Raw genomic sequence first — 25,925 nt, forward strand, 5'->3', positions numbered from 1 at the left:
AGAACAAGGGTCCCCAGGTCTGGTCCTGGGGAGTTGGGGGGGGGGGGGGGTCGGTGTGCCTACAGGATTTCAGTAAAGTTGTGCTATTAACATACTCTATCTGCTCAACATTGAATTACTTGACTATTTTAACAGATTCACTCAGCTCTTCAGGTGCTGAGGAATCCCCTTTTCCACGTACTTTACAATGACTTGACAAACATGCAGGCACATTAGCCTTCCAGGATCAGGACTGGGGACACCTGTGTTAAGAGTCTTGGAAGATTTTCTTTTTCATAACAAAAAAGACTTTCGGAAACTGCATCAAAAAAGCGGACAGGAATGAAGGCAACTTAAGTTTCACATATCTTTTCTGTGCCTCCAACCTGCACAGGCATTTTATACAATTCATGTCTAATTCTGACCTTTGAATCCCAGCAGAATCATTCCCCTAGCATACTGATATTCATTCCTGGTCCTGTATAGCCACTGTGACTGCTGGCTTTCATTAAACTCAAAACCTTCTGGTACTATTTGAATTGATTGCTGTAGTTTACTACCGTTACCAGGTCTTCAGTCATCGACAATACCTATAAAACTTGGTGGACTGTGGCCCCTTGGACCAGGAGTGAATACCACTGTCCTAGTACAAACAAAAGGAAAGCGCAGGACCATGAAGACACTTCAGATACTTTCTTTGAAACATGTGTTTCCCTTTATTGGCTTGGTGAGGCTGATGAGAATTGCACATAAAAAATAAAATTCACAAGAAATTCATACAATAGGTAGAACCACAAAAGGTATTGGTAAGGAGCTGGCAGAAGGCAACGTGGATAAGACACAAACAGACGACACACTCCCCCTCCCTGCGTATTGTCCTACCCAAAGAAACATGTTCACCCACAAACGTTAAAGCAGTGCTCTATTCCTCAGTTATTTGACATCATAAAAAAAAAATGTCCACCACGCAGTTTAAATGTTGAATTGTCAGGTTTATATTATATTGCTACTTTAGGCAATTTACAAAGCCGATTTTATATTACAATGATTAAAGCCACATCTACCAAGTGGGACAGGACACCATTACCCAAGCTCCACACAGAAAAGAAAAACATCCATTTATAAATATAGTTATTTTTTCCCCAGCTAATAGTTTTGCCTTTTTGTATATTGGAAAAAAAAGAGCTATCACTTACACAAGTACACTTCATGTTAACTACACTGTGATCAACAAACTATAATACACATGAATGCTAGAAGTCCTGATTTATTCTGGTTTCTATTTACCTGGGTACTCCTTATAAGCAGGAAATTAAAATCAATGATGAGATTACCTTCTAACATTAAAGTCACTTTCCTATTTAGACCCAACTGAATAGAAGGAAGAACATGTAATATCTGTTCAGTGCTTTAAAAATGAATGGCAATACTCTTGAGTCAGATAGTGTTGCCAATGTAAATTGAATCCCGTGGACTGTCTCAATCTGAGTAAATTTAAAAATTGCGGGATGGATTTGATTGTATTTCAGAGTCTGTATCAATTCTGATTGACAAAGATCAGCATCGGCAAATAATTACAGCAACTACGACTTACAAAGGCTGACCTACAGTATGGTGAGCACACAGACATACAAACCCAAACACGCAGAAATGCAGACATTCACGCATAGGGTTAGACTTTTTAACTAAAGCTAGTTCAAGACAAGAAACACTGTGTTAAGACACATTGGAATGGAATTCCTACAACATTTTTGTGAGACAGCTGGGTAATGTGTCTGGTCCAGAACCACACAACATAATGATCAGCTAAAATACAATTTTTAAAAAATAATTTATTGCTTTTCATTATTCTTATAATTATAACTTATCATTTTCATCATCATTATTATTATTATTCTTTTTTACAACAAAGAGAAGATTTAAAAATCCAGGAAAGAAAAATTGTAAACTTTTGTTTGGCGTTCACATAATCAAGCGCTGAAATACCTGTACTTTTTTTTAAAACTACAAAATGATGGCAGGAGCAGAGTGTATTAGAACAACCAAGTACCTGTAAAAACCTTTTATTGCTTTATGACTACTTGTAAAAAAGAAAACTAATTCAGAGACAAAAAGGAAGCTCTTTATAGCTGTAGACAAGAGACAACTAGGACCAGGGCTACTTATGCTGTGGAACACATCAGTCTTACTGGTTATCAAATAATTACAGAGCTTGATCAAGCAACACTTTGCAAAAAACTGCATTGGAAAGGCTGTAGGTTGAGCAGCCCTGCTTTAGAGACAACACACAGACCAACTGAAGAAAAGCAGATTTTTTTTAGAGTTCCCCTTAAGAACTGATCTGTCGAATGCGCCAATCAGTTTTAAAAGGCATAAAAAAGAAGCAGCCTTAATATTTATGCATTGTACACTTTCTCCCCCCTGATATTATATTTCAGAATATAATTAAATAAAATAAATAGTCAAATTCATAAGGTTCTTCATGTGTTGTGAAGACCATATAAATATTTTAATTAAAAATAAATAGATAAATAGGGCACTGAAAAATATCAAAAGATTTACTGTAGGTTTGACTGAAGAGGCTCTTCTCCAAAAGTGGTCAATGCATAAAAAATACAAAGTACTGTAGTGATGTACAGGTATAGAGAACACGAATTTCAGATGCTGAACTACATATTTTATGCGTAATGATTCAGAATTAATGCATGTATGAGTGAAAAACAATGTTAAATTCTTGACCTCTTGAGGTCTTATATACAATTATGAAAATATACCTTAAAAAAAGTATTTTACACTGGTTGTACTGTATAGAGAAAAAAAAACTGACCATGAAACTTTAAAAACAGAACACGTATACAAACATTAGACATGGGTAACAACAACTTCTTCAACACAATCTGCTCAGATGAACCTTTGACTCCATCTCCCTCAAAAAAAATCACCCACACACATCTATATGCAATCATATAAGCACATCCTCTAAATATGACAGGGGACAATGTTTGTCTTGCTTCATTGTCATTAACTACAGGTCAACATTCTTGATTAAGAAAATTTCAGCATCATTGAAAAGAAGGCTGCATTGTACAGTGCATAGCTGTAACAAATAAAGAACTTTCTCAGATATGTACACAAAATAAAAATATTCCATATAGTATCTGTAAATATACTACTACATTTTTGCCAAATGTAGGCGATAATGTTATCTGAAATACCCCCAACTCTTATTAGTAATGTAACACCACATCCACACATCAGATAAAAACAAAAAAAACTGAACAAGCTGCACATTTTTTACCAGTCACAAAGCTGTTGGTATTGTGGAACATGGAAGATCATCCATTCAATTTTTTTTCGTTTTTTGTGAAGCACTGTATCTTTGTTCATACATAAAGATTTGTCGGCTCGATAATGTCTCTTCTCGACTCTTCAGCAGCTTTGCTCATGTAAACTTCATTTTTTAATCTTTATTTTTTCTTCGTACATAGAGTGTAAAACTTCTCAGTCTCAGCTGAAGGACAAAACATCCATGAGGTATTACGAATCCCTCTGTCAGTGGCAGGTTTGGTGCTTGTTACCTTCGCAGGCTGCGCTGTGCTTCTTTCAGCAAACTATCGAAATCCATGGAGTCATACTTGCTCTTTGTGGATGATGGATCAAAGTCATCAGAATGGGAATCTGAAGGAATGTTAAAGAATATCCATTAGTGACAGCAGTTTTTCAGAGTTGTTCATCTATTCTACCACAATCACATTCTTGATACCTTATCTACAGCACAAAACATCAAAAAGCAATAAGAGGCAGTAAGAACTATCATACTCATTTAGATCCATTTATTTATAGTCCCACAGCCAGCACTGGCTGTACTGAGAACAAATCCACCAAGGATAAACTTCTCTTAAACTGCCCTACCCCTGGGAAGAATTTAGAGTAGCAAAATCACTACTCTGGATAAAGGCAGGATACAGACCACCTATTGAAAACTTGCTTGAACAGTCAGAAAACTCCCCACAGACAAGACACCCAAGTTGGAATCAAACTTGTGAGCCAAGAGCTCAAAACATAGCAGTACTAACCATTCCGTCCCATAGAAATTCAATCCCAGTGAGACTTGAACTCACAACCCCAGATTAACAAGAACAGTGCTCTAACTCCTGCACCATGGCACCTTCTCTACTCTACAGATTTCAAATCTAACAAAATGTCTCAGAATGATTTTGTTATGTTGCAGCATGAGTTATTTCTTTTCACAAACTTATTAACCAAACTCAATTGCTAACCTGGCCTTGCATTGTGCTTAACTACCCAGGTGAGCGTGACTCAAAATGGTTAAGCCGAATTTCTTTTAAAAGGATGGTTAACATCGTAATGACACTACGGTATTAAAAAGCAAATCTTGACAGACTTAAGTTTCTTCATTTATCTTCTTTTAGTGCTGCCCAGAAGCCATGGCCATTGTACTGGATCAAGGTGAGTGACATATTTACAAGGTAACTGTAAAGTAAAAAATTAGATTCTAAACTGTAAATGATTTATGCCACCACCAGTTTATTTTGTTATCCTTCTGTTTAGTGCTTTGGACAATGCATTTTACATAATTCAAAAGTGTGATGGGAAATAAAGCTTTTAACAGGGTACAAATGACAAACAGGCAAAATGAGAACCGTATATTTTGATTTGAAAGCTGATAATAAATAACAGTGTCTTATCTTCTTTGGCAGACAGCTTCACAAATAGGATGCCACACAGGCAACAGCACAACTTAGAAAGCGTGAGAAATGAGAATGACCATGGTATGCACAAGATACCAGTTGTGATGTAATGTGATGCCCAAGGGCTGGATTGTGCCGCACGGTGCACCTTGAAGAATGAAAAATATACCAGCCCTAAGCCCAAAACTAATGAGCGGACTCTTGCAAAACAGGAAAGGGGTAGGGAATGAGAAGTCTAAACAAACCAGCATTTTTCCATCCCTCTTTTGAGAAATAAAACCACTGCAGGTTAGAAATATACTGAAACTACACGTCTGAACATTTCAAAACTGCTGTATGACTCGTAGGAAATATAAGAGATATTGCAACCTATTATTCTACATTCCTTTCTCATTAACTACTAACAAATCATTATGATACCTTTAATATGAGGGGCAGTTCTTTTCATTACTTGATAGAAAACAGCCAGACAATGCATGTCGAAGACTACCAGCTTTTGAGTTAATGAGAAATTCAGGTGTTACTACAGTCTCACTCCAGAGCACTGGTTAACCAAAATAAATAATGTCACTGTGTTTCAGGTTTAAACAGTAGGATTCTGGACTCCTGAGTGGAGAATCAGGGGGTCAGGTCATTTACAAACTACAAATTATTACTGCACATTTCCTGCTGTACAAATGTGTGTCCAGTACAGTTAAAGTGAATTTGTTCTCAATTTACTTCACCGGTAAAATAACGAGATTAAAAAAAGGGATCAACCAAAATTATTGGTAAGTTTGTGGAGCCTCAGTATGGACCTAAATGTTGCAAAGCACTGGGCCAGCTGACTAGGTATTTTTACACAGCAGCCAGTTTTCTCCCTTCCAGTTTCAATTTAAAAGACAAAGCCTTCTGAGCATTGTTGGAATTTGATTAAAACATCCTCAAGTTTAATCAGATATCTTGCCTGTTACACAGCATAATTATCAAAAGTCAATACACCATGTGCTAATAAAAGCACATAATGCTTGGTTTGTAAACCACTGGCACATTAGAAAACCACAGAATACAGAGGTTTCCCAAGAACATGTAGAATTTAAGGAATAATTGACTATCACAAAATAGGCATTGTCCTTAACATTTTGTCTCGTTTGCTCTCGACAGCAAATTCAAATATATCTCACAACCTCTTCTTATCCAGCTCCTTTTAAAAGAACAGGGGAAAGTTTTTCTATTTTTCAGGCTTTCATCTTTGGCATTATGTACCGAAATACTTCAATTTTGCCAAAGCACTGAATTATTTATTGTACATGCTGTGTACTGAACTATGGCTTATTCATTCTGATCCTACGTGTTATCACAGTGTCAGTTTTATTTGAACAGGAAAGGTGGACAGTCCCGTCTTGAAATTTAAGGTGGATCGCTCTTAAATTCATAATCTTTCATATTGTACATGTATTTAACAATTAATGTACTCTAAGGAAATATATTTCTCAGCCAAAATAAATAAGGAACCCTTTAATGAAATTCACATAACTCAACATATACAAGTGTAATCCTAGGGTTACTCTTCTGAAAACTGGTTCTGCTTTTCCAGTGCTTTTGCACTTGAAATATTTATTAGGAATGTAACACACACACACAAAGGAAGGACCTTTTCACGCCTCATGATTTGCCCCTATGGAAAAGTTCAGAAGCTCCATATCTGTCCTTATTCCTAAGATTTAAGCTACACTAACATCCTCCTCCACCTCCAAGTAAAAGGTCAGGGACTTCTATTTGATTGCAATATATTGTAGCCTTTCCTGAGATTTTTATTAAATGAATGGGTCCCCAGGAAAATGCTTTACTGCATTGCAAAGGCACTTATCTTTGCATATCTATATTTAGTTTTAGTTGCAGGCCATTTTATAAAATTACCCTTACCCAAGTCTGTATAATTTGATTTGCAGAACTGCTTTCGTCCACCGAAGCACAGCTCAAACTGAGGTTCATTAGATCTGCGTAAGGTGTGTCCATTTTCCAGAGCAGCAAAAGCATCACAAGTGTAGCGGTAGGTGATGAAGCCAAAATTATCCCTAGAACAAGAAAAGGAGGACATCACTGTATTGGAAGGAAGTAAATCTCTGAAAAGCCATATCCTGGCTTTTTTGTATTACTGTAGATTTGTTTAATGATGAAAAATGTCAGATGATAACACAGATGTGCGTTGTGTTCTCTTTCTTCTTTTTTTCAGCATGGAATAAACCTATTACTTGTTCCCACACAGATGATACACTTATGACAGTTTCAATTGCAGGCTGGGTGAGGGTTTTCTTAACAGTATAGTAAATATTCCTAAGGATATCTTTTCTGTCCTTGATTTTGTGTTTTAGAAATATGCCATCACACATAGGAAGTACAAAATACAATTTGCCTTCTTGGATACAAGGTTCCTTTCCAAGTTTCAACAGACAGCTGCTCAGGAGACATACATAAATGAATAGAGTTTCATGGAATTCATTTCTTAACACTGTCATGTCTCCACAACCACTAAGTCACCACCCTCAATTCATACCCGTCATCTCTCAAATTGACTGCACACTCTTCGATTTCACCAAACACTTCAAAGCGGCGCTTCAGTTCCGTCCGGGTAATGTCAGACCTTAGTCTTCCCACATACACCACACGTCTCTCCTCCTGAAGATTAAAGGAAAACCAAGAGGAATTACAAAGGGAGCCTTTTTCACCATAGTCATCATCAATAACTTCTAGAGTAAACTGAATTACAAAGGACAGCCAACAAAACTACAGTAGAAGCAATTTGTTGGAAATATTAATCTCCTTCCCTCATCTCATATAAAAGTACCTAACTGCAGAATGTGTACACTGAGGTGGACCTGTCTGCTTTTTAACTGAAAATTTCTAGCCTGGTAATTTCTAGCCAAAATGGGAAACTAATTAAGAAGTTAAACTAGGAATCTTAGGGTATCCAGTTAAAAGCTTAGGGGGATGGTACAATTAAAATTGTACAATGCATTAGTAAGACCTCATTTAGAAAAGAGTGTATATTTTGGTTACCGTATTAGAAAAATATTCAACTGCTCTGGAATCAGTCCAGAAAAGAGCAGCAATATATCCCAGAACTTTAAGGAATGTTATACACTGACAGGCTTTTAGTTTTTAATGGAGAAGACTATGAGGGAACCCAACTCAAATATTCAAAATTCTCAAAGGCATTGACTACGTCCAATGGGCTTCAGGCTCAGCAGTGACAGTTGCCAGAGGACACAAGTGGAACCTACAATATAGTACATTTAAAGCTGCAATCAGGAGCTTTTTACACAAAGAAATGTGGGGGATCTGAAACAGCCTAACCATCCATGTTGTTGAAGCTGATCATCTGCTTTCTTTCAAGGCACAGCTGGATAAGATCGGTAATCAATTAGTTACTAACAACCAAACAGGCGACAGTAGATGGCCTAGTTTTACACTTTCTTACAGTTCTTTCATTATGATCCTGAAAATGAAGAAACTAAAACTTCCATTCAACAACTCTGGCTTTGTGCAGTCTGGTTTCTGGAAAAGCAAAGAGTCCATGGGTACTGTGTTAAATCTAAGAAAAGAAGTCAAAAGCTCTGTTGTGACTCATTATACGACAGATTGCTATTTTGAAGTGTATCTCAAAGGAATTCATCTTCAGTAGCCAATACAAAGAATGAAGTTCCCCCATTTCCTTAAAGCAAAGACTTAATGGAACTTTTCTTGGCTGAGACAGTCAGTAAGGGGTGACTTATTCCTACATATTCAAGAATTAGGATTGCTACAAAGAACAAAATAAAAGGAAACAACTAACAAAAAAGGGAAGTTTGACACAAACAACCACCCAACAAGCCAGAATATTATACAAGCTGTTCCTTGAACTACAACAAATTAAGGTCATAGTTTGAAGTTTTAAAATATTGGCATTCTTAATGTGGCAATTATGTCTTTCAAACAACTGTAATTCTGCTAATTATTTAACCCCCGGCTACTTTTTTACTGCTATGATTATTTATTCATTCATTCATTTGTCATTAATGGTATAGGTCCACTGAGATGCTATCTAATTTTCAAAGGCATCCTGAGGGTACAGGTAACACAGGATATTATGCCAAAAAACGATTAATTTTCTCGACTCTAAAATTAAAGTTCATCACTAATTACACTAACATTAGCTAAACAGCATGTGTGTACAACTTCCCTTAATATAACTTTAAACGGGAGCGCTAAATGAGAAGGGAATTAGAAAGACGATACATCTATTTAAGAATCTGTTGATTCCATCCAGAATGCCAAGAACACAAGATCACGAGCTGCCACACACTGTCTTTCATGAGTGTTGCAGTATATCTCTTGGTTACTTAACATGCCAGATAACTTTTCCATCAAAAGCAGCTTAGGAATTAGGGTGGTATATTGATCTTATACTGATTTTCAGCAAGGGTTTCACGGATGGTGTTACTTTTCTTCCCCTTGTACACGTACTTGCATTCAGGCATGATAAATCTTTCAGAGAAGGGCTAAGAGATAGTCACAAGGGGGATTAACATAAGCTGAATTACAGAAGACCGCGTACACGACAGTAGGGTTTGTGAATCCTTGCACCAAGGTAACAGAAAGACTCAACACAAAGCTCTTTTTTGCATTACAATGTTTTAAATTGCATGGATAGGTGTTATCATCAAGAAAAAAACAACGTACAGTAGTAGCGACTTTTTTGCATTTTGAACTTTTTCCTCAATTCCATATGATTTCAGGAGCAGAAACCATTCAATGTTGCTACACCGCAAGAGTGATATACTGTAGCTAGTGCAGCAGAAGAGCACTGCAAGTTCAATGCTGTAGATCAACTTTGTTGCCCAGCTATGAAAATCTCATCTTGAACAATGGCTTTCTATGCACAAGAAGTGACTATCATTCCAAATACAGAATCACAGGTCTTATGTCAGGAAAGAAATTACATGGAATTTAAAATAAACAGTAGATAAAATGCTATTTTCAGTTTTCTTTCTCCCAAATAGAAAACACATGTAAACAAATCAGCAGTTTTTGATCTGATACCTTTGTGCTGCTGCTTGTTTTTGTTTCCTGTGACCCAGAGGTAAGACCGCACTACTTTTTAGTTTCTATGATTAACTCGCCACTTTCTTCCCTTTTGACTTCAGCAGGTGCAGCTGTGATGCACAAGTACGGTTGTTTTGTTTTTTTTGTTTTTTTAGCATTTTTGCTAACATTAGCAAGTCATCTGTACATGACTTGACAACATTTATTTGTCATAGGGTGTTTTATTTCGGGATGTGTTTCATCTTACATCAGAAAATGGGAAGAAGGATTAAATTCACAGAGCACTGCTTAACTGCATTCACCTTATTGAATTTCACGTGTTAGTGGGATCCTGCAAGAATCTTGCTGTTCTCCAATAATCTTATTTAAAGAGCTACTCTTTTCATATTTTTGCTGCATTTTTCCTTCAGTGTGATTAATAATATCTGTCATTTCCCAGACAGACTTTTTTTTTAAAAACAAGATAAAAGGGAAATGTGTAAGTTAAATAATTCAGTGACTCACATTACATTTATTCAGTCATTAAGTAGTGTACTTGCATGATTTCAGATTATGTCTGTCAGGTGTCCCCTCTCTGCATGAGAAAATGTGACTTATGAGAGAGCAAAGCAGGCAGTATTAATGCATAGTTGCTATAGAAAGGCAAATTCACTCAAATGTTTTCACTTTATGATAACTCACAATTGCCTTTTGCCTCTGCCGCTCTCTCTGTTCGGCTCTTTCAAACTCGCGTTTTTCATAATCTCGTCGATACTCCTCCCTCTTAAGTCGCTCATGTTGGTACTCTTCGTAGCTGTCGTACCTTAAAAAGAAGAACAGCACATTAAACTGATCAGTGCAGTAAATTCTCCATTTGGTGCACTGCTGTTTCATATTTTCAGTAAGCAGGAACATAAATCAATGACCAGTGATCAAAAGGCAAACTGTTTCTCTTCATTCATCCTTCCATTTTCTAATCACTTTATCCACCAAAGGCTCATGGGGGAACTAGAGCCTATCCTGGCCAGCAAGAGGCACAAGGCTGAATACACCCTGGATGGGATGCCAGTCCATCCCAGGACACACACAGACACAAACATGCTCACACCAGGGCCAATTATCCCAGAAGCCAATTAACCTACTGTACCAGTATTGTCTTTAGACTGTGGGAGGAAATTGGAGCACCTGATGGGATCCCATGCAAACACAGGGTGAACATACAAACTTCACTCACACAGCACCCTAGGAAATGAGCCCAAAAGCAAAGCTAACCACTGTACCACCACACTGCCACCTCATTCGCTTCATTACTTCAAAAATATTGTTTCCTATATAAGGCTAACTTAAAATATAAACCAAAAAATTGCATTTTCTCATTGAAAAGACAATGACTCCCACAAGATGAGACAACAGAAATTGGTTTTACTCTAACAGATGCAATTGTCAGCGAAATGTCACATTTCATTAACTCCTGCTTATTTTTTTTTATTCAAAAGCAACTGCAGAAAATCCTTCAATATTCTATGCACTTTGCAGCTGTGCACTTAGCAACCTAAATTTGGTCATCTGAAATGATTCGGTTCATTCGGTCAGCCAGCTTAATTGTTTGCAATTAATAAAATAGATATTCTAGGTTTGTAAATAATAAAAAAAACAGCAGTCAGAAAACATGCAGTATTTTCTGTGAAAAGCAAGTGGCAAGTAGCTTTCAGTGTAAAAGACATTATGAACTATTCACTGCTGCTAATAAAAACCTCACAGCCAGCAAACAGAAAAAATAGCCAATAAGAATAGTTGAGTGTGGGAGTGGAAAACGACTTTGACAGCACTTGTAAAGCTCTTAAACAGTCAGAGCTGGTCTATGAGTCATGTCTGCATCAACAGACATGAACTGAATAATTAAAAATAGAGAAAAAAAGGAAGTTTGGAGTATTTGTGATACAAAACTGTGGTCACGGGATGTTCATTTTAGATTGAACTTAAAAATAAACTGTTTGGGCACTAGAAAGAAGACAATGACACTTGCAGAAATCATTTCACCTAACAGGTCAGTTTAAATGGTCTTTTTTTACTTTTGACTGTTTTATGATTTTGTTTAATTTTGTACTGCCAGTTTAGTTGTTACTGCTGTTAGTGAATCATTTTGTCTCATTCTTGGTTAATTGCTATAATAACTGTTTTTGCAGAATACAACGAGGGCAACACTTTATGACAACATTTAATAAGCAATCTGTATTATTAAATAAAGAAAATGTATCAAAGCATTACAGATACAGATACTAACTGCCCTAGATGTAACCTTAATACAAAGATTTATTTCCTGTGACTCACATCTTGTCTCTGTCTGTACTGGATTAAAAACATTTAACAGGTGGCCTTTTCTCCATTCTCATTTTTGTTTTCCTGGAAGATAAACTTAAAAATGAATTTAGAATTATATTAATTATGGTTTTATAAGCCATTATCCATCACCTGGTAATGTTGCATATATTGTTACTAACAGTTATAGATATAACCTTATTCTAAAGGGAGACCATGAGTAATTCACAGGATTTGCAGTGATAAACTGTGGCACGGACAGATAGCAATATTATTAAGATTACATAAAAGAAATAACACAACAGATCAGAGTAGGGGTTTGCCACTCTTAAATCCCATTGTCTGTTACTAGAAGTTTCTTAAACCTCTAACTATTAAATTAATGCTGAAAATGATGATAAAAGAGAAGTGTGTACAAGACTCTGGTAACAAACTACCTTTGCAGCTACAGACTGAATGAATTTGATTACTGTAACTCTTTAGAAACGGCAGCTGCTGCCTCCTAACCAACTTGTTTTGAAAAGTCATTTTATTAGTGTGACAAATCTAAGCAGGAAGAATTAAAAGAACTGAAAGACACAAAATGGATGGCAGCATGAAATGATGAAAAAATACAATTGTATGTAAATAAACATAAAACTGGAATAATTGCAAAAATCAAAAAGCTTTTCTGGTCTTTGTAGTTCACGTAGATAGCTGCATCAGGTTTATTCCATGCTGAAAAGAGAAGAAAAGAAACACAAAGTTTTGGCCGTGAAGCCTTGACACCTATGACCCCTGAAGAAGGCTCCACAGCCAAAACTTTGTGTTTTTCTTCTCTTTTCACCATGAAATAAACCTTTACTTGTTTCTCTGGTCTTTGACAAGCAAATTCATGCATTAAAGGAGTAAAGAGATTGATCTAGAGCTGGAACATCTGAAGACAAATGTAACAACCAAAAGAACTGTCTGAAAGAATAATTTAGATCACCTTGGCCTCCGACTGAAGGGGGATCTAGACTGTGATCTTGAATGTATGGGTGGGCTTCTGCGAGACCTTGGCCTACTGTTGCTGGAATCCACACAGTGATGAGACCTTAGAAAACAAAAAACAGCTCATTTCAGGAGTCTGTACAAGTGGTCCCCACTCAGTCAACCCAACTCAAAACTTTCTGTGAAAAGGGCTTTTTCCTTTTAGTTCGTACAAAAACGATGTACTATACAGTACATTATGTCAGTTTCAAATATCCCCTTGAAGGATGATTATTAGCCTTGAGTGATGTTCAACTGAACTGGGGCATAACTGTGAAAATGTCTCAAAGAAAAGTGATATGAAAATAACATGAAATTATTTACAGTTTTGTTTAAAGACAAAGACTCACGTTGGAATAAATATTAATGAAGACTAAAAGACCAAGTGGGTATTCCAATGTACTGCATAACAAAAACTTTTACTCAGTACTTTTAACCTTCCACCACATGGCAGTTTATTTAAAACTGAATTTAGAAGACACTTCTTTATGCAAAGGGTTGTGATATTTTGGATCAAACTGCCTTGTTTTACTCTGCTTCTTTAGAAAATGGCAGTATGGGAATCATTTGATCAATTACTAAATACTAAATGGGTTACATTATTGTTTAAAACTGTTATTATGCTATTGTGTTTTAAATTTATTTTTCATCTTTTGAAGGTCTATAGTCCAACATATTTGAAACAATAGAGACTGAGTGTGGTGGTTAATACAGTATAAGATCTTCTGGGTTAGTACTGTTACAATCTCTGTAAAATGTAATCTAAATTTAAATGAAAAAGAAGCATTTCTGCCCCTTCCACAAGCTTCTACAAAATAACAGAACATACTGTATAACTAAGAGGGCTCCTATTGAAAAACACAAATTGGTAATCTTAAGCCTTTTGCCATCTTAAAATATTTGTAGAACAAAATAATTTATAAAACTGAAATAGATATTGCACTAGACATGAGATCATGCTTTGCTTAATATTAAGGCTTTGATTCAGAACCATGAAGGTGTTTTCTTATAAAAGTTGCACTGTGGACTTGAAAAAAAAAAGGGTTCAAGTAATAAAATTAAATATACAAGGGATGAAAATGAACGGAAAATATGTACAACCAGTTATTGAAAAGAACAAGTTTATTTTTACTTTACTCTCAGAGTAAAGATCATGTGTGGAAAACCAAAATCTGTACTGAAAGCCATTAAAAATACAACAAATGAGTTCTAGAATAAACAGCATTTGTTGCATTTTTAATGCTTCTCGGTATATAATTAGATGAAACTTGAGACAGCTTAAGAAACCCATTTTCACCTCTGTCACTAGCACCTTTTTAAATTCCATAGCTTAATCACTGAATTGATCAAACCGATGATTCAATAAATAATAATGGAGATAGCCAAGGGAAACCTCTATTATTAACTAGTTCCACAGGTTACTGGGGGTTAGAAAGATTGAAATATATTTGATATTTAGCAAAGATCTGATAATGATTTTATCACAACTCCATTAACTTTTTGTACATGTAGGTGTCATGTCTTAGTCAAACTGTACATCTGGTTAATTGACATACACTACAGAAAAGGAGAGAGACAATCCCTGCAACTTGAATGGCTACACTCTCCATTCCTGTTGAGACTAAAAATATATCCCTGATTAAACTTTATATATTAAAATTAAAAACATCCTATAATAGGCCTTTGACTTAATGAGTGGTAACTGAAACCTGCACAGACATGTATTTAAAAACACAAACAGAAACATTCCAGCTTTTCTATATAAAGAAAATAATCACGACATTAATAAAAAAATGCATTACATAAAAATAGGAGTGCCAGAAAGAGAATTCTTACAATTTTGTGTAGTTCCTTTAAAAATTATTTGTCTTTATGTTTATTACACAGAGAAAAAACCTACAGTAAACAGGAAAGCCTTTCAGTCTTTGTGTCTTCTGACATTGCTGTTCAACTGCTTGAAATTTTAATTAGATGAGATGGAAGATAGGTTTAAACTTCTATGGAATAACCTTGATGGATTTTACTATATTTTTAATCAAATCCCATTTTTCTCCCATCTGTAACCATTGTTCTCTGCCAACCTCTGATGCTGTAAGTGTCTTCAAAGTGGAAAGAGGCCAGGACTTCAGAGACAATGATTTACCTTTCATCTCCCCAGACACAAACAGCAAGCACTGATAAGCAAAACAATAGCTGTTCCGAAAACCCTCATCATAAAATATAGATGTATATAAATGTGAGGGAAACTATATGCACGGTTGAGCAGACACAACCAAAGAATCTCAAACAATTTGCAAACAAGACTTTCCTCCTCTTCTAACTAAGCTGGACCTGGTGACTTTCCTGGTGACCTGGCATTTTTCTGGACACTCCACTCAAAGCGTTTTATAGGTAATGGGGACACCCTCCACCACCAATGTGCAGCACCCCTTGGGATGATGCGACGGCAGCCAAAGTGTGCCAGTACGCTCACTGCACATCAGCTATCATTTGTAAGGAGAACAGAGTGATGAAGTCAATTCAGAGATGGAAATATTAGGAGACCATGACTGATTAAGGACAGGGGGAAATTGGACCACGACACCAGGGTAACATCTTGGGATTCTGTCATGACAAGAGTGCCATTTTTTTACAGTATAATGTTCCCATCACTACAGTGGGACATTAGGGCCCACACAGACTGCACTTCCTACTGGTCCCACTAACATCTCTTTCTGCTCAACCTTCAACTTTCCCAGAAGGTCTGGCAGGCTCACACCAGTGGCCAGTTGTGAGTTGCCAGATGACATAGCTACTGCCTATATGACATGAAATGGTACACTGTATTCTCTTCTCTGTGACGGTCACACTTTCTTACCGTGAGGAGGACCGGCTGTAGGGGGACCTTGATCGGGAGCGTGAGTAAGGAGATCGGGAGTAAGACCGCCGCCGGTGGCAAGACGAAGATCGCGACCGGGACCTGGAGTGAGACGCTGACCTGGACCAGTGACAGCGCTGGGAAGAGAAGAGGGATTTGGGAGGGGAGACGGAGCTCCGTGAAGGGGAGCAACTGGAAGGCGAACAGGATGGAGAACCCCCAAACAACAAGTCCAGGTGGGTCCCATCCCAAGGGTAGAGAAACTTCTCGTTCTCATCCTCGCTGTCGTCGAAAACCCCTTCCATGGGCAGGCCTGGGTGCACGTATTCAGGCAGTTTGTAGTAATATTCAGAGTCACTTTCATCTCTCTGCTGGGGGTCAGCCTTTTCATCCTCATTGTAAATGGCTTGTTTTGGGTTACCAAAGTGCTTGTTGAGTTCCGCCCTGATCTCTTGGTCTCGGAGCGGCTTCCTGCTGTTAGCCTGCTGCCTGTTCTGATATGTCTGAAGCTGTTTGCCTTCCCTGTTACACCAGAGGTCCTGGTCAGGCGAAGAGTATTTCTGCTGCTGCACAGCCAAGGAGGAGGGAGACAAGACCAAGTCCCAACATTCCAGTTGCCTCCCATCCTGAGATTCCACTGAGTAGGCCAGGGAAATGTCTCTTTTTGTGCTTACAAACTGGCAATAATCGTGATCACCAAACAGACGCAGAGTGGAGCGCTTGCTTTTGCGGTCCTCCTGCCCTGCAGGTAATGTGGAGACTTTGCTAAGCTGGGCATACAGCTCAGTCTGTTCTGGACCCTTTTTGATAGAGGGGCAAACAGCGGAATCACTGTAGTGAGGTCTTTTACTTGCTTGAGCTGAGGAGCTGCATGAAGACAACTTGGGCTTGATTGAAGGTTTGAAAGGATTTTCTTGAGTGGCCTTGTGTGGAGGAGTGGTAGGTGGTGTCAGACCTGAAAGAAAACAAAATAATACGTTAAAATTGTTCAAATAAATTTAACCAAATGAACTGTTAAAATCAACAAAATAATACAGTATATAGCACGACATAAAAATGTGCTAAAATAATCACTTTCATTCCATCTATGGAAGAGCCTTAATATTTTGCAGTTTCACCAGATTAATGTAACACTCTGTGCAATTCAATGCAGTATAGCATGGCATGACAAAAAGTGCTACACCCATTGCTGACCTTACAAAATCCTTATTTAGGAATATAAAGGCACTAACCACCAACAGAAAGGATTAAGTCCTTGATTACAAGTTGTGCTTGTATCATGAAAAGCCAAAGCCATTAAGGTGATCAAATATGGTGGATCCAATCCAACTGTATTATTTGTTTAGCTTTTTTAATTTCCCAAAAATATATTATTTTCAGGTCTTTTAAACTGCTTTGAAAAACTAATTGTTTTCAAATCAAGCCTTGGAGTCAAGTGAATTAGTATGCCACAGTTAAAAAGCAAAAATGTTATTATACCCGTAATGAAACTGTAGTGACTGTCGGATCCTGTCCCCATTCCCGGTGGAGTCTATAGATTTCTCGCTTTCCCTGAAACCTAGCTGCTCCTGACAGATTTATGTGGAGACAGATGGCCATTACATGCGAGATTCTGACAGGTAGCAGTTTATAGCATAGTTAATGCATTTGCACATACAACCAGCAATGCAGTCTTCTAACAGAATGAAATTCAGGCAATTTCTTTTTTTCCTTTATTACTGTTTTTCTTTTGTGCAAAGGGTTTGCAGTAAATAGCAACAAATGGCTGCCATTAGTGGAAATGTAATTGGTGTCAGACAATTCCACCTACACAAACAATCAGATGCTCTGCTCATATTTCAGCCAGGCTCAGTCACAGCTTTATTTATTATTACTGCACTGAAATGTGCAGTAAAGGAAAGGAAAAGTTCTGCCAAGAACTTGTTTCTCTACCGATATGCCATCTGTGCACACAAACTTACTAGGTCATAAAACAGAGAACCCCCCCCCCAAAAAATTAGATTACTATATGTTTCTTAATCATAATGGCTTGTAACTAATGCACACACACAAAAAGTAATAGCTTTGGGGGCAGAGGATTTTTGTTTTTGAAGGTAGATCTCAGGCAAATAATTTCATGGACTGTGCTACACCAGATGTTATTTATGAATTGCAGTCTGAGGATAATAGCTCCTAGCTTGAAAACTAAGCTTCTCAGAATTGTTAAAGACACTGCTTTGGTCATTTGTGATAATATGAAATTTTAACTGAAATGATTACAGGTGAGAGAAGTATTTTCCTAGATTCTAAAGAGATGTTAGAATAGAGACAAGATCGTTAAATCAATATACCCCACTATAGGCTGGTTCTTCTCAATGAAACCTAATCGATTTTAAGGACACCATAGTACATACCAAGAAAAATATTTCTGCACCAACGCCAAGAGCATACAATTTTTAAAATACTAAAAACAAGTCTCAGAATATTACCAGCCTGTTTAGCACTGTCCACAGGATGCTGGTTGGGTTGGCACCTGCTTCTGTTGGTGTCCTCTTTATCCACTTTAGCTATGTGGGTTTAGCACAATATTGAGCCACATGTTACAGAATGATAAACCATCTAGAGCATATGTGAACAAAGCAAGATGAAACAGGAATCTTACTGGCAGTATTATTCTGCATAAAGGACTGCTTTTTCCAAAATACATTTCATCCATACATTCATTTTCTAACCTCTTCACTCAATGCAAGATTGCAGGAGGGCCAGAGCAAGGAACAGATTCAAGGCAAGACACACCCTATGAAATCAGTCCATCACAGGTCACACACAGACACAAACATGTACACACACACACATCAGCGCCAGTTTACCCAGGAGTCAAATATCCTACCAGTATGTCTTTGGACTGCGAGAGGAAACCAGAGTACTCTTACAAACACGGGGAGAGTACTCAATGAACTCAGGCCTCTATAGCTGTAAGGCAGCAATGCTAACCACTGTGCCATCCCCAAAATACATTGATATAATGATTTGTATCAATACATTAATGTATTAATTAGTACTGATAGTGTATAATTAGCAAAATTTGAACAAAGCTGAACTTTGAAATTAATATAAGAATCCAAGATTGGATTGAAAACAAAAATCTATAATTACACTAATAAAGTGAGGCGCTGAAGCAGTTGTGGGAGTTTTTTCTCTTTCCAATGTTTTACTACAAAGAATGGTATTCTGTTTGATACGACAGCTACATGTGGGACTGTTCAGCCATTCTGGAATCACGCCCAACCATGTTATCAATTATAATATCAAGTACTTGACATTTTATCTTAACTGAGGCACCTTTATGTATGAAACATTTTAACATGCTTGTAAGATTTACAAAGATATTAATGCCATTGTATAAATTGATTCTAAAGTTTAAACAACCATACTCTTTACTTTCCTTCATCTGAAAAGTGTTTTAGTAGATTGTTATTCTACAACACTCAGATAAGGTTCAGAGGCCGGGGATATTCTTATTAACTGTGGCTAAAACGTGAAAGTAAGGATTCAGCACTGCTTCACTAATGCAACAATTCAACGACGGGTTGTTTATGTGCTGGATTCTATTGATGGTACAGGTACAATCTACAGTGCTCCCCAAAAGTATTGAGTAAACCAGTCAAAAATGTTCTTTTGGCTTTACAGTCAAATTTTACTTGTAATCATGATATTAAAATGAATAAGCACAATAGAATATACCCTTATTTTGGGTAATTCCATGCATACAAAAATAATATTAAAACAAAACCATACTTACAGTTCAACCCAATGATTTCAAGTGGCCATAATTATAGGAACATATACACGTAAAGAAAATTTCAGTTTAAACGTCAGTGTTTGGATGCATATCACTATGAGGCAATAACTGCATTCATTCTATGGCATAGTGAGCTCACTAAGCTCTGTGTAACAATTTGAGATTTGTTTGCCAAGCCTTTGCTGCAGCACTATGAATTCTTGCCTTTTCTTACGGTGTTGCGACTTTTTTTTTTCTTCATCGAAAAAACACACACTCCGTTGGAATTAAATCTAAAGATTTCCTTCTGCTTCATAATTGTCTGCTTTACTTTAACAGATGTCTTTTGTCCTCGTCCCATCCCGCACAGTCTGCACAAACATGTGCCTGTTCACTGGTCTCGAAGCCCTAGATGCCACGTCATCCCAGCTCAATGTGGCTCAAGTCTGGCTAGAAGACAATCCACAGCATGCCGCATTCTTATTTTGCAATAAAATCACTGTTAAATGAGCATCATGAGACGTTTTGGTTCTGTACATGCTGGAATATTCTCAAGAAGGGCAGTGAGGTCCCAGAACTACTGTACAGGCAGTCTGTGTGGGTGAAGTTCTCTAGTGACTTTCCACTCCACTCCAGACAATCACACTTGTGGTCTCCAATATTGCACCCCATCATCATTCTGTTTGGCTGCAAAGTCCTAGGGTCCATTTAACATACTGATGGCACAAAGACATTCTCTTGATAAGAGATAAGAGGGGGTATATTGGGTCCTTCATTGAATATGCACTTCTTTCTTGATTTTCACTGGGTTTCAAAATCAACAATTCAAATCGCCTTATCAATTTCGCCAAGTCTCACTAATGAGGTAATTTAAGTGGCTATGCAACAGTTTAAGCACTCAAATATATTATGGTCAGTCATGAAAACCCAATTAATCAAAATGAGGCCAAAAATATTTAATCAATTCACCTGTATATCCTTTTTATACCATACATAAACAGGGATGAGCTTAATGTGATATTCTGCATAAATGACTTATTTTCTTGTATATATACAAGATATTTTGTACTAAAAGTGAAAATTGTTTTCAGGGGAGTTTGACACGGGAAATTAACTTAATACCCTAATCAAATCACAAGACCTACCCGATATAATTGCGTTTTCCTGATATTATCCCTGTTCAGTTGCAGATGCAATTAAAAATAATACACTGCACTGCCCACAATGTAGAAAGTAAGTGAATACACTGTAGAATGCAATTCAGAAAACCTAAAGGCCCAAATAAAACTCAAAAGCGATACTTTCACGATGGCTCTAAACTCACAAACAAATAAATTCATGTTTACTAAAGGTTACGTCAGCTAAGGGAACTCATGAACCCTTACAGTACATCCTATGTCAGCCCCTCTGAAATATCGCCTAAAGATGCCGATGTGAAAGAGAGATTGTGACCCAAAATGGAAAAATAAAAAAACCTGTAGCAAATGCTTAATCTCCTCTTTTTCAGAGCTTTGTTACTATGTATTTTATCTATTGTTGCTTGATTCAAAAGATTACTTATACAAGAAAACATACTTCTATAGATGTTTTATATACATATATACAGTATACACTGTAGGTACAACATACAGTATATTAAGATGGTTAAATTCAGATTACTTAATCTCTGTCCAAAACCATGTACTCTGTCCAAAAAAAACAGATGGCAGTTTTTCAGAGACAAAGAAGCTGGTAAAGTGAAAATCACAAATAAAAAAAGAATGAATTTTTTTCTTACCTGCTGTTCCAGAGAGCTCCACACTCAATGTCCGTTCAATGCTTTTGTTCTCAAATGGAGATCCTTTTTGGTCACTGAAACACAACACACATTTTTTAAATATTTTGGAGAGAAATGGAATTGTTGGATTAAATGATTATAAAAATGGAAATGAAAGGGAAAAGATGCCTCATTTTTCTAGAAAAATGTTTAAAAACTCTCTCACTTACTTTGGAGACTCTGGGGTCAAAGGAAGTGGCAAGGTGGTTGGTTTGGCTGTAGAACACAAAGGAGCATTTGTAATTATTTAACTAAATCACATTATGTTAGTAAGAATTCAAATCCATACCTACAGATTAATTTTATCATTAACAGCACTGTTTATAAACCCAACCAGTAAAACAACTGTACTTTCTACAGTTCTTAATAATATTTTGCAACTAGACCCCATTTTTTTCTGAACATTTTCTATGAGGCAGGATGGCGTAATGGCATATGCATTCTGATTCAGAGTTCCTCAGACTGCTTAGTCTGACAGAAAATCAAGACAAATGTTGCACACTGTATTCCAGGAAAACCCGAGGAGAACATTTTAAAAGTAATTTTGCATGCAAAGAACCAAAGCAGAAGGAGAAAGAAGAGCAAGGGAAGCAACTTGCCCAGGGCTATGATTATCTCCAACTGCCACTAAGGAATGCCTTTCAGTTAATCGACTATGTCATTACAGTAACATACATCTGTCAACGTTAAACATTCAACATGGTCTAGACAGAAATGGGTTTACTTAAAACTGCCTTGCACAGGGCACAGAATATTTTCTTTCAATTAAGGCTACACAATGACTCTGTTCTAAGATCTATATTTCACTTCTTTGGAAATTACTAATGGTGCCTATTAGGATGATGATTGTCTGGCATTTGTAAAATAAGGCGCAAGTCACACCAGTATGGTTAGTATGAATTTAGGAAGTGGTTAAAGCAGGAGTAGGAGAAAGGAGAGGCGAAGGATGCAGCAGAGTGATTACCTAACAGGGGGAGGACCTGGTCATCTTGGTACTTGCAGAATGCCTGCCTGTATAGGTGGTGCTCTTGTGTGACGGAGGGTGTGAGGTCTCCTATTGGAATAATAGAGTCCGGGAAGAGGGGGCTTGGGGGGCCCAGTGAGAGCTGCATGGGGCTGCCCATGACATGATTGTGACCATCATTCCCACCACAGCAGACCTGCTCCGCCCTGCCTTTCGCTTCCCGCGCCATCTCTTCATCTGTCTCACTACCCCAGCGATCAACGCCTACCCCTTCCAGAAGTAGGGACTCGAGACTGGGTTGAGCAGCCCATTTCCTGACAGCTCTGTCTGGGCTGCATGCTCGCCTCTCCGTTCTCTCACTGCTCTTGCTTGGGTGTTTCTTCTTCATGGGGACGCTGTGAAGACCTACTTGGCGAGCACTCCTATTCTCTTCCCTCTCTGTCTCGGTCGGTAACGGTGGGCTACGTTTCTGAGCCCGACAGTTATACTGTTGTTTTTTAGAGTTCTGCATCTCCCCATGCAATCGAACTCCGAGATCTTCTCTTTTCTTAATGGTCACTTTTACATGCCCTGGAATGGGCTTGTCAAATTCATCCCTTCTCTGACGGGTGCTACCTAAAGTACTTTGGTTTCTGTACTCTTCATAACACTGCTCGCACCTGCCTGACGGATCTTTCTCTCTAGGACGGAGAGAATAAGAATGCATGTACCTAATGAATCTAGCGGCTGCCAGGACCCCAGCATCCAGGGCAGGTTGCTGACCTGGCGGCCTTCCTTCTTCACTGGATTGCGTGCGTTCCCTTTTGACGCGGGAATTGCCATGGCCGTTCCTATGGGCTGGGGAAAAGCGAGCAGGTGCTTTGGGTTCAGACTGTCCCTCAGTGCCGGCCCCATGAGCACAACACCTCCATTCCCCAGCACCCCCCACTGCAACGCTACAATCGGCACCAGCATGGTTCTCACCTTGCTGGTGATGCAGCTGCTGCTGAGAGGGATGAATTGGCTTCTTCTTAGAAGAGGACGAGGAGGAGGAGGAGGAGGAGGCAACAGAGGATGAGGATGAAGAGGCACCTCCGCTTTTTACTTTGCTGCCGCTACCCCCACCGCTTTTCTGCTCGCAGGCTTTGGTCTGGATGGTCTCGTCACTGGCTGTTAGGTATTTGAGAAGCTCGGCACAAGGACGTCGTGTGGGCTTCTGCTGCTGCTGACAGGGGACCCTCTGCTTATTATTCCAGGATGGGTTTTCTGTCTGGAAATTTCAAAACAAAAAAAAACAGAATACAGCATAATACTGCTATGTGTGCACCACTTTTCAAAGACACCAATACATTTATTTTGATTAACAACACTGCTGCTGCTTTTCATTTTTCATATGGTTGATCACTGTTTGTTTTTTTCTCAACCTAAAACACACAGCCGTGCCTAAATGTTCTCTCATTCTCAGGCAATGATGGTTTTAGTTTTTGATGCAAACAAAGTGCAAAAGAAAAACCGAGCCGATCCACCCAAAAGATAGGAAATAGCATATTGTGCAAATTTCTCTCCCTATTGTCCAGTTTATTGGTGAAGCTCTGTTATAGTCAAAGGCAGAACAAAATGCAAATTAAGCACTATAAAACAACTTATCCAATATACTGTCCTACAATAAAAGCAAGAATTTTTCATATAAACAAATAAGTCAATTGAGACTGAATTCTCATTTACAGTTCCAACTTGGGTAGTATTCATTTGTACAGCAGGGCATTCCACTGGAGAAATTTGAGTGAGGCACCTTGCTCACGCGTTAAACAGCAGTTCCTGTCCTAGGATTTGAACCCACAACCCTCCGGTTGCTTTCCTTAAAGGAATGGGAACTAAACATGAAATGCAAATGTTGCTACTACCAGAGTATAGAGAACTCATAAAACACTTTTTACTGAGGTCCACAAAATCAACTTCCTACAGTCAATGTTTACAGAGCATGGAACAGAAACTCTACTAGATGGTTGTCATTCTTTTCCGAAAACGTATGGATTATTGTGCTTCATGAAAAAGAACATGTCAGCACAAACTGTGTTAAAAACGTATGCTTAAAAATATGGTAACCGTGTCTCAAAAGATCTATTTCTTTAGTCTGTCAGGGAAAAAAAAGGATGTCACCATAGCTAAACAATAAATGCAGGGGATAACTTTCGCTAATTAGACAACCCAGATGTTTCATTAATAGGCCTCAGAGACTTTTTTTTTGCATTGCAATGAGATGAAACCAAGAAAGAAACCTGGTACAGGAATTGAAAATCTCCCAAGTCTACAATAAAACAAAAATAGCAAAAATGGAGGAACACAGAAACAGTCTTTCATGTAACGATTGTGTTAGGTAGCTACCTTGACAACAGCAGGTGTTGGTCTGATCCTGTGATTACTAGGAGCCTCATTTTGTGCCTTGCCACCTGTGTATTGATTATAACTGAGCTGGGAGTTAGCTGGTGCCAGCAAGAGCTTCTTTAGCTGTGGAATAAAATGAAGAAAACAAAGCATGTATGTGAAAACAAAAGTGCATATGTCTATAAAACACATTCTTAAGCATCCTTAAATCAGGTTTTGTAAAGAGCAGATTTTACAGTTGAGGATTCATTATGGTAGACAGCAGCAAAATACTACAATATATAATACAATCTGTTCATCTTAGTTACCAACAAGACAATCAGACAGGAGACAGAGCAGGCTGAGCAACAGGTGTGATAATTCACATACCAGCATACTATGTAATAGTCCATCAACAATAAGAACATGTAGTACAGGTCAGGTCAAATTAACAGCAAAACAAACCGGTATTGTGAGTGGTGCTTATTTTAAAGTCACAAGATATAACAAATGGAAAAGGGCCATGCTGAGTGATTCTCACAACACAGGGCTGAAGCAGACTTGTATATATGTATAAAAAGGTGCACTGCTTCTAATCAGAAATTTAATGAGAAACAGGAAAGGTTAGAAACAAGAAGCCTATCTAGCCTTCTGATAGTTAAAAGATAACCGATCCATTAATCGCATCCAGCCATTTCTTGAAAGAAAACAGGGTACATGGTATGCGCAACTAGCTCCATACCCTCACAGACTTTTGGATAAAGAAGTGTCATCTGTTCCCCTTTTAAATGCACTTTACATCGTTTTCATCTGTGCCTCTGGTTTGTGATTCACTTATATTTGTTTAAATTTCACAGAATGTAATTTAAACTGCTATATCGGAATATGGAAGACTACTATAGTTAAAAACTACTGATTTACAGTATAAAAGAAGTACATTTCCCCTATGTCAGAGACATATCCTCATCTGATAAGTTATAAAAGATCTTGACCAGCAATAATAAGTTTACCTAATTTGACATAGGAACATGACATTTTCAGATGACTGGGTTTATACAGTATGTACCTGATGTGCAGTTGATCACATAGGTGTCAAGTCTGAAGCCAGGCTTCACAAAATA

At 37.8% G+C, this 25,925-nt stretch overlaps 1 protein-coding gene across 5 annotated transcripts in view; it reads right to left on the reverse strand.

The window, feature by feature from the left end:
• Positions 1–671: 671 nt before the first annotated feature.
• The window catches only part of ppargc1a (peroxisome proliferator-activated receptor gamma, coactivator 1 alpha), a 42,897-nt gene continuing 17,643 nt past the window's right edge, over positions 672–25,925 (reverse strand). The window contains exons 4-15 of one of the 5 annotated variants that reach the window (XM_088926481.1): positions 24,826–24,948; positions 23,425–23,710; positions 22,462–22,551; positions 21,668–21,713; positions 21,459–21,532; positions 18,390–18,467; positions 15,922–16,876; positions 13,024–13,128; positions 10,437–10,557; positions 7,228–7,349; positions 6,597–6,748; positions 672–3,657 (exon numbers count right to left, since the gene is read on the reverse strand). In XM_088926481.1, the coding sequence (XP_088782607.1) occupies positions 3,554–3,657; positions 6,597–6,748; positions 7,228–7,349; positions 10,437–10,557; positions 13,024–13,128; positions 15,922–16,876; positions 18,390–18,467; positions 21,459–21,532; positions 21,668–21,713; positions 22,462–22,551; positions 23,425–23,710; positions 24,826–24,948 (2,256 nt within the window). In that variant the 3' untranslated portion in view covers positions 672–3,553. Of the gene's footprint in view, positions 3,658–6,596; positions 6,749–7,227; positions 7,350–10,436; positions 10,558–13,023; positions 13,129–15,921; positions 16,877–18,389; positions 18,468–21,458; positions 21,533–21,667; positions 21,714–22,461; positions 23,299–23,424; positions 23,711–24,825; positions 24,949–25,925 lie in introns of all 5 variants that reach the window. The other 4 variants (XM_088926479.1, XM_088926482.1, XM_088926480.1 and 1 more) reach the window with 4 other exon arrangements.

This window comes from Atractosteus spatula, chromosome 1, assembly GCF_055471065.1.
Source record: "Atractosteus spatula isolate fAtrSpa1 chromosome 1, fAtrSpa1.hap1, whole genome shotgun sequence".
NCBI classification, from domain to species: Eukaryota; Metazoa; Chordata; class Actinopteri; order Semionotiformes; family Lepisosteidae; genus Atractosteus; species Atractosteus spatula.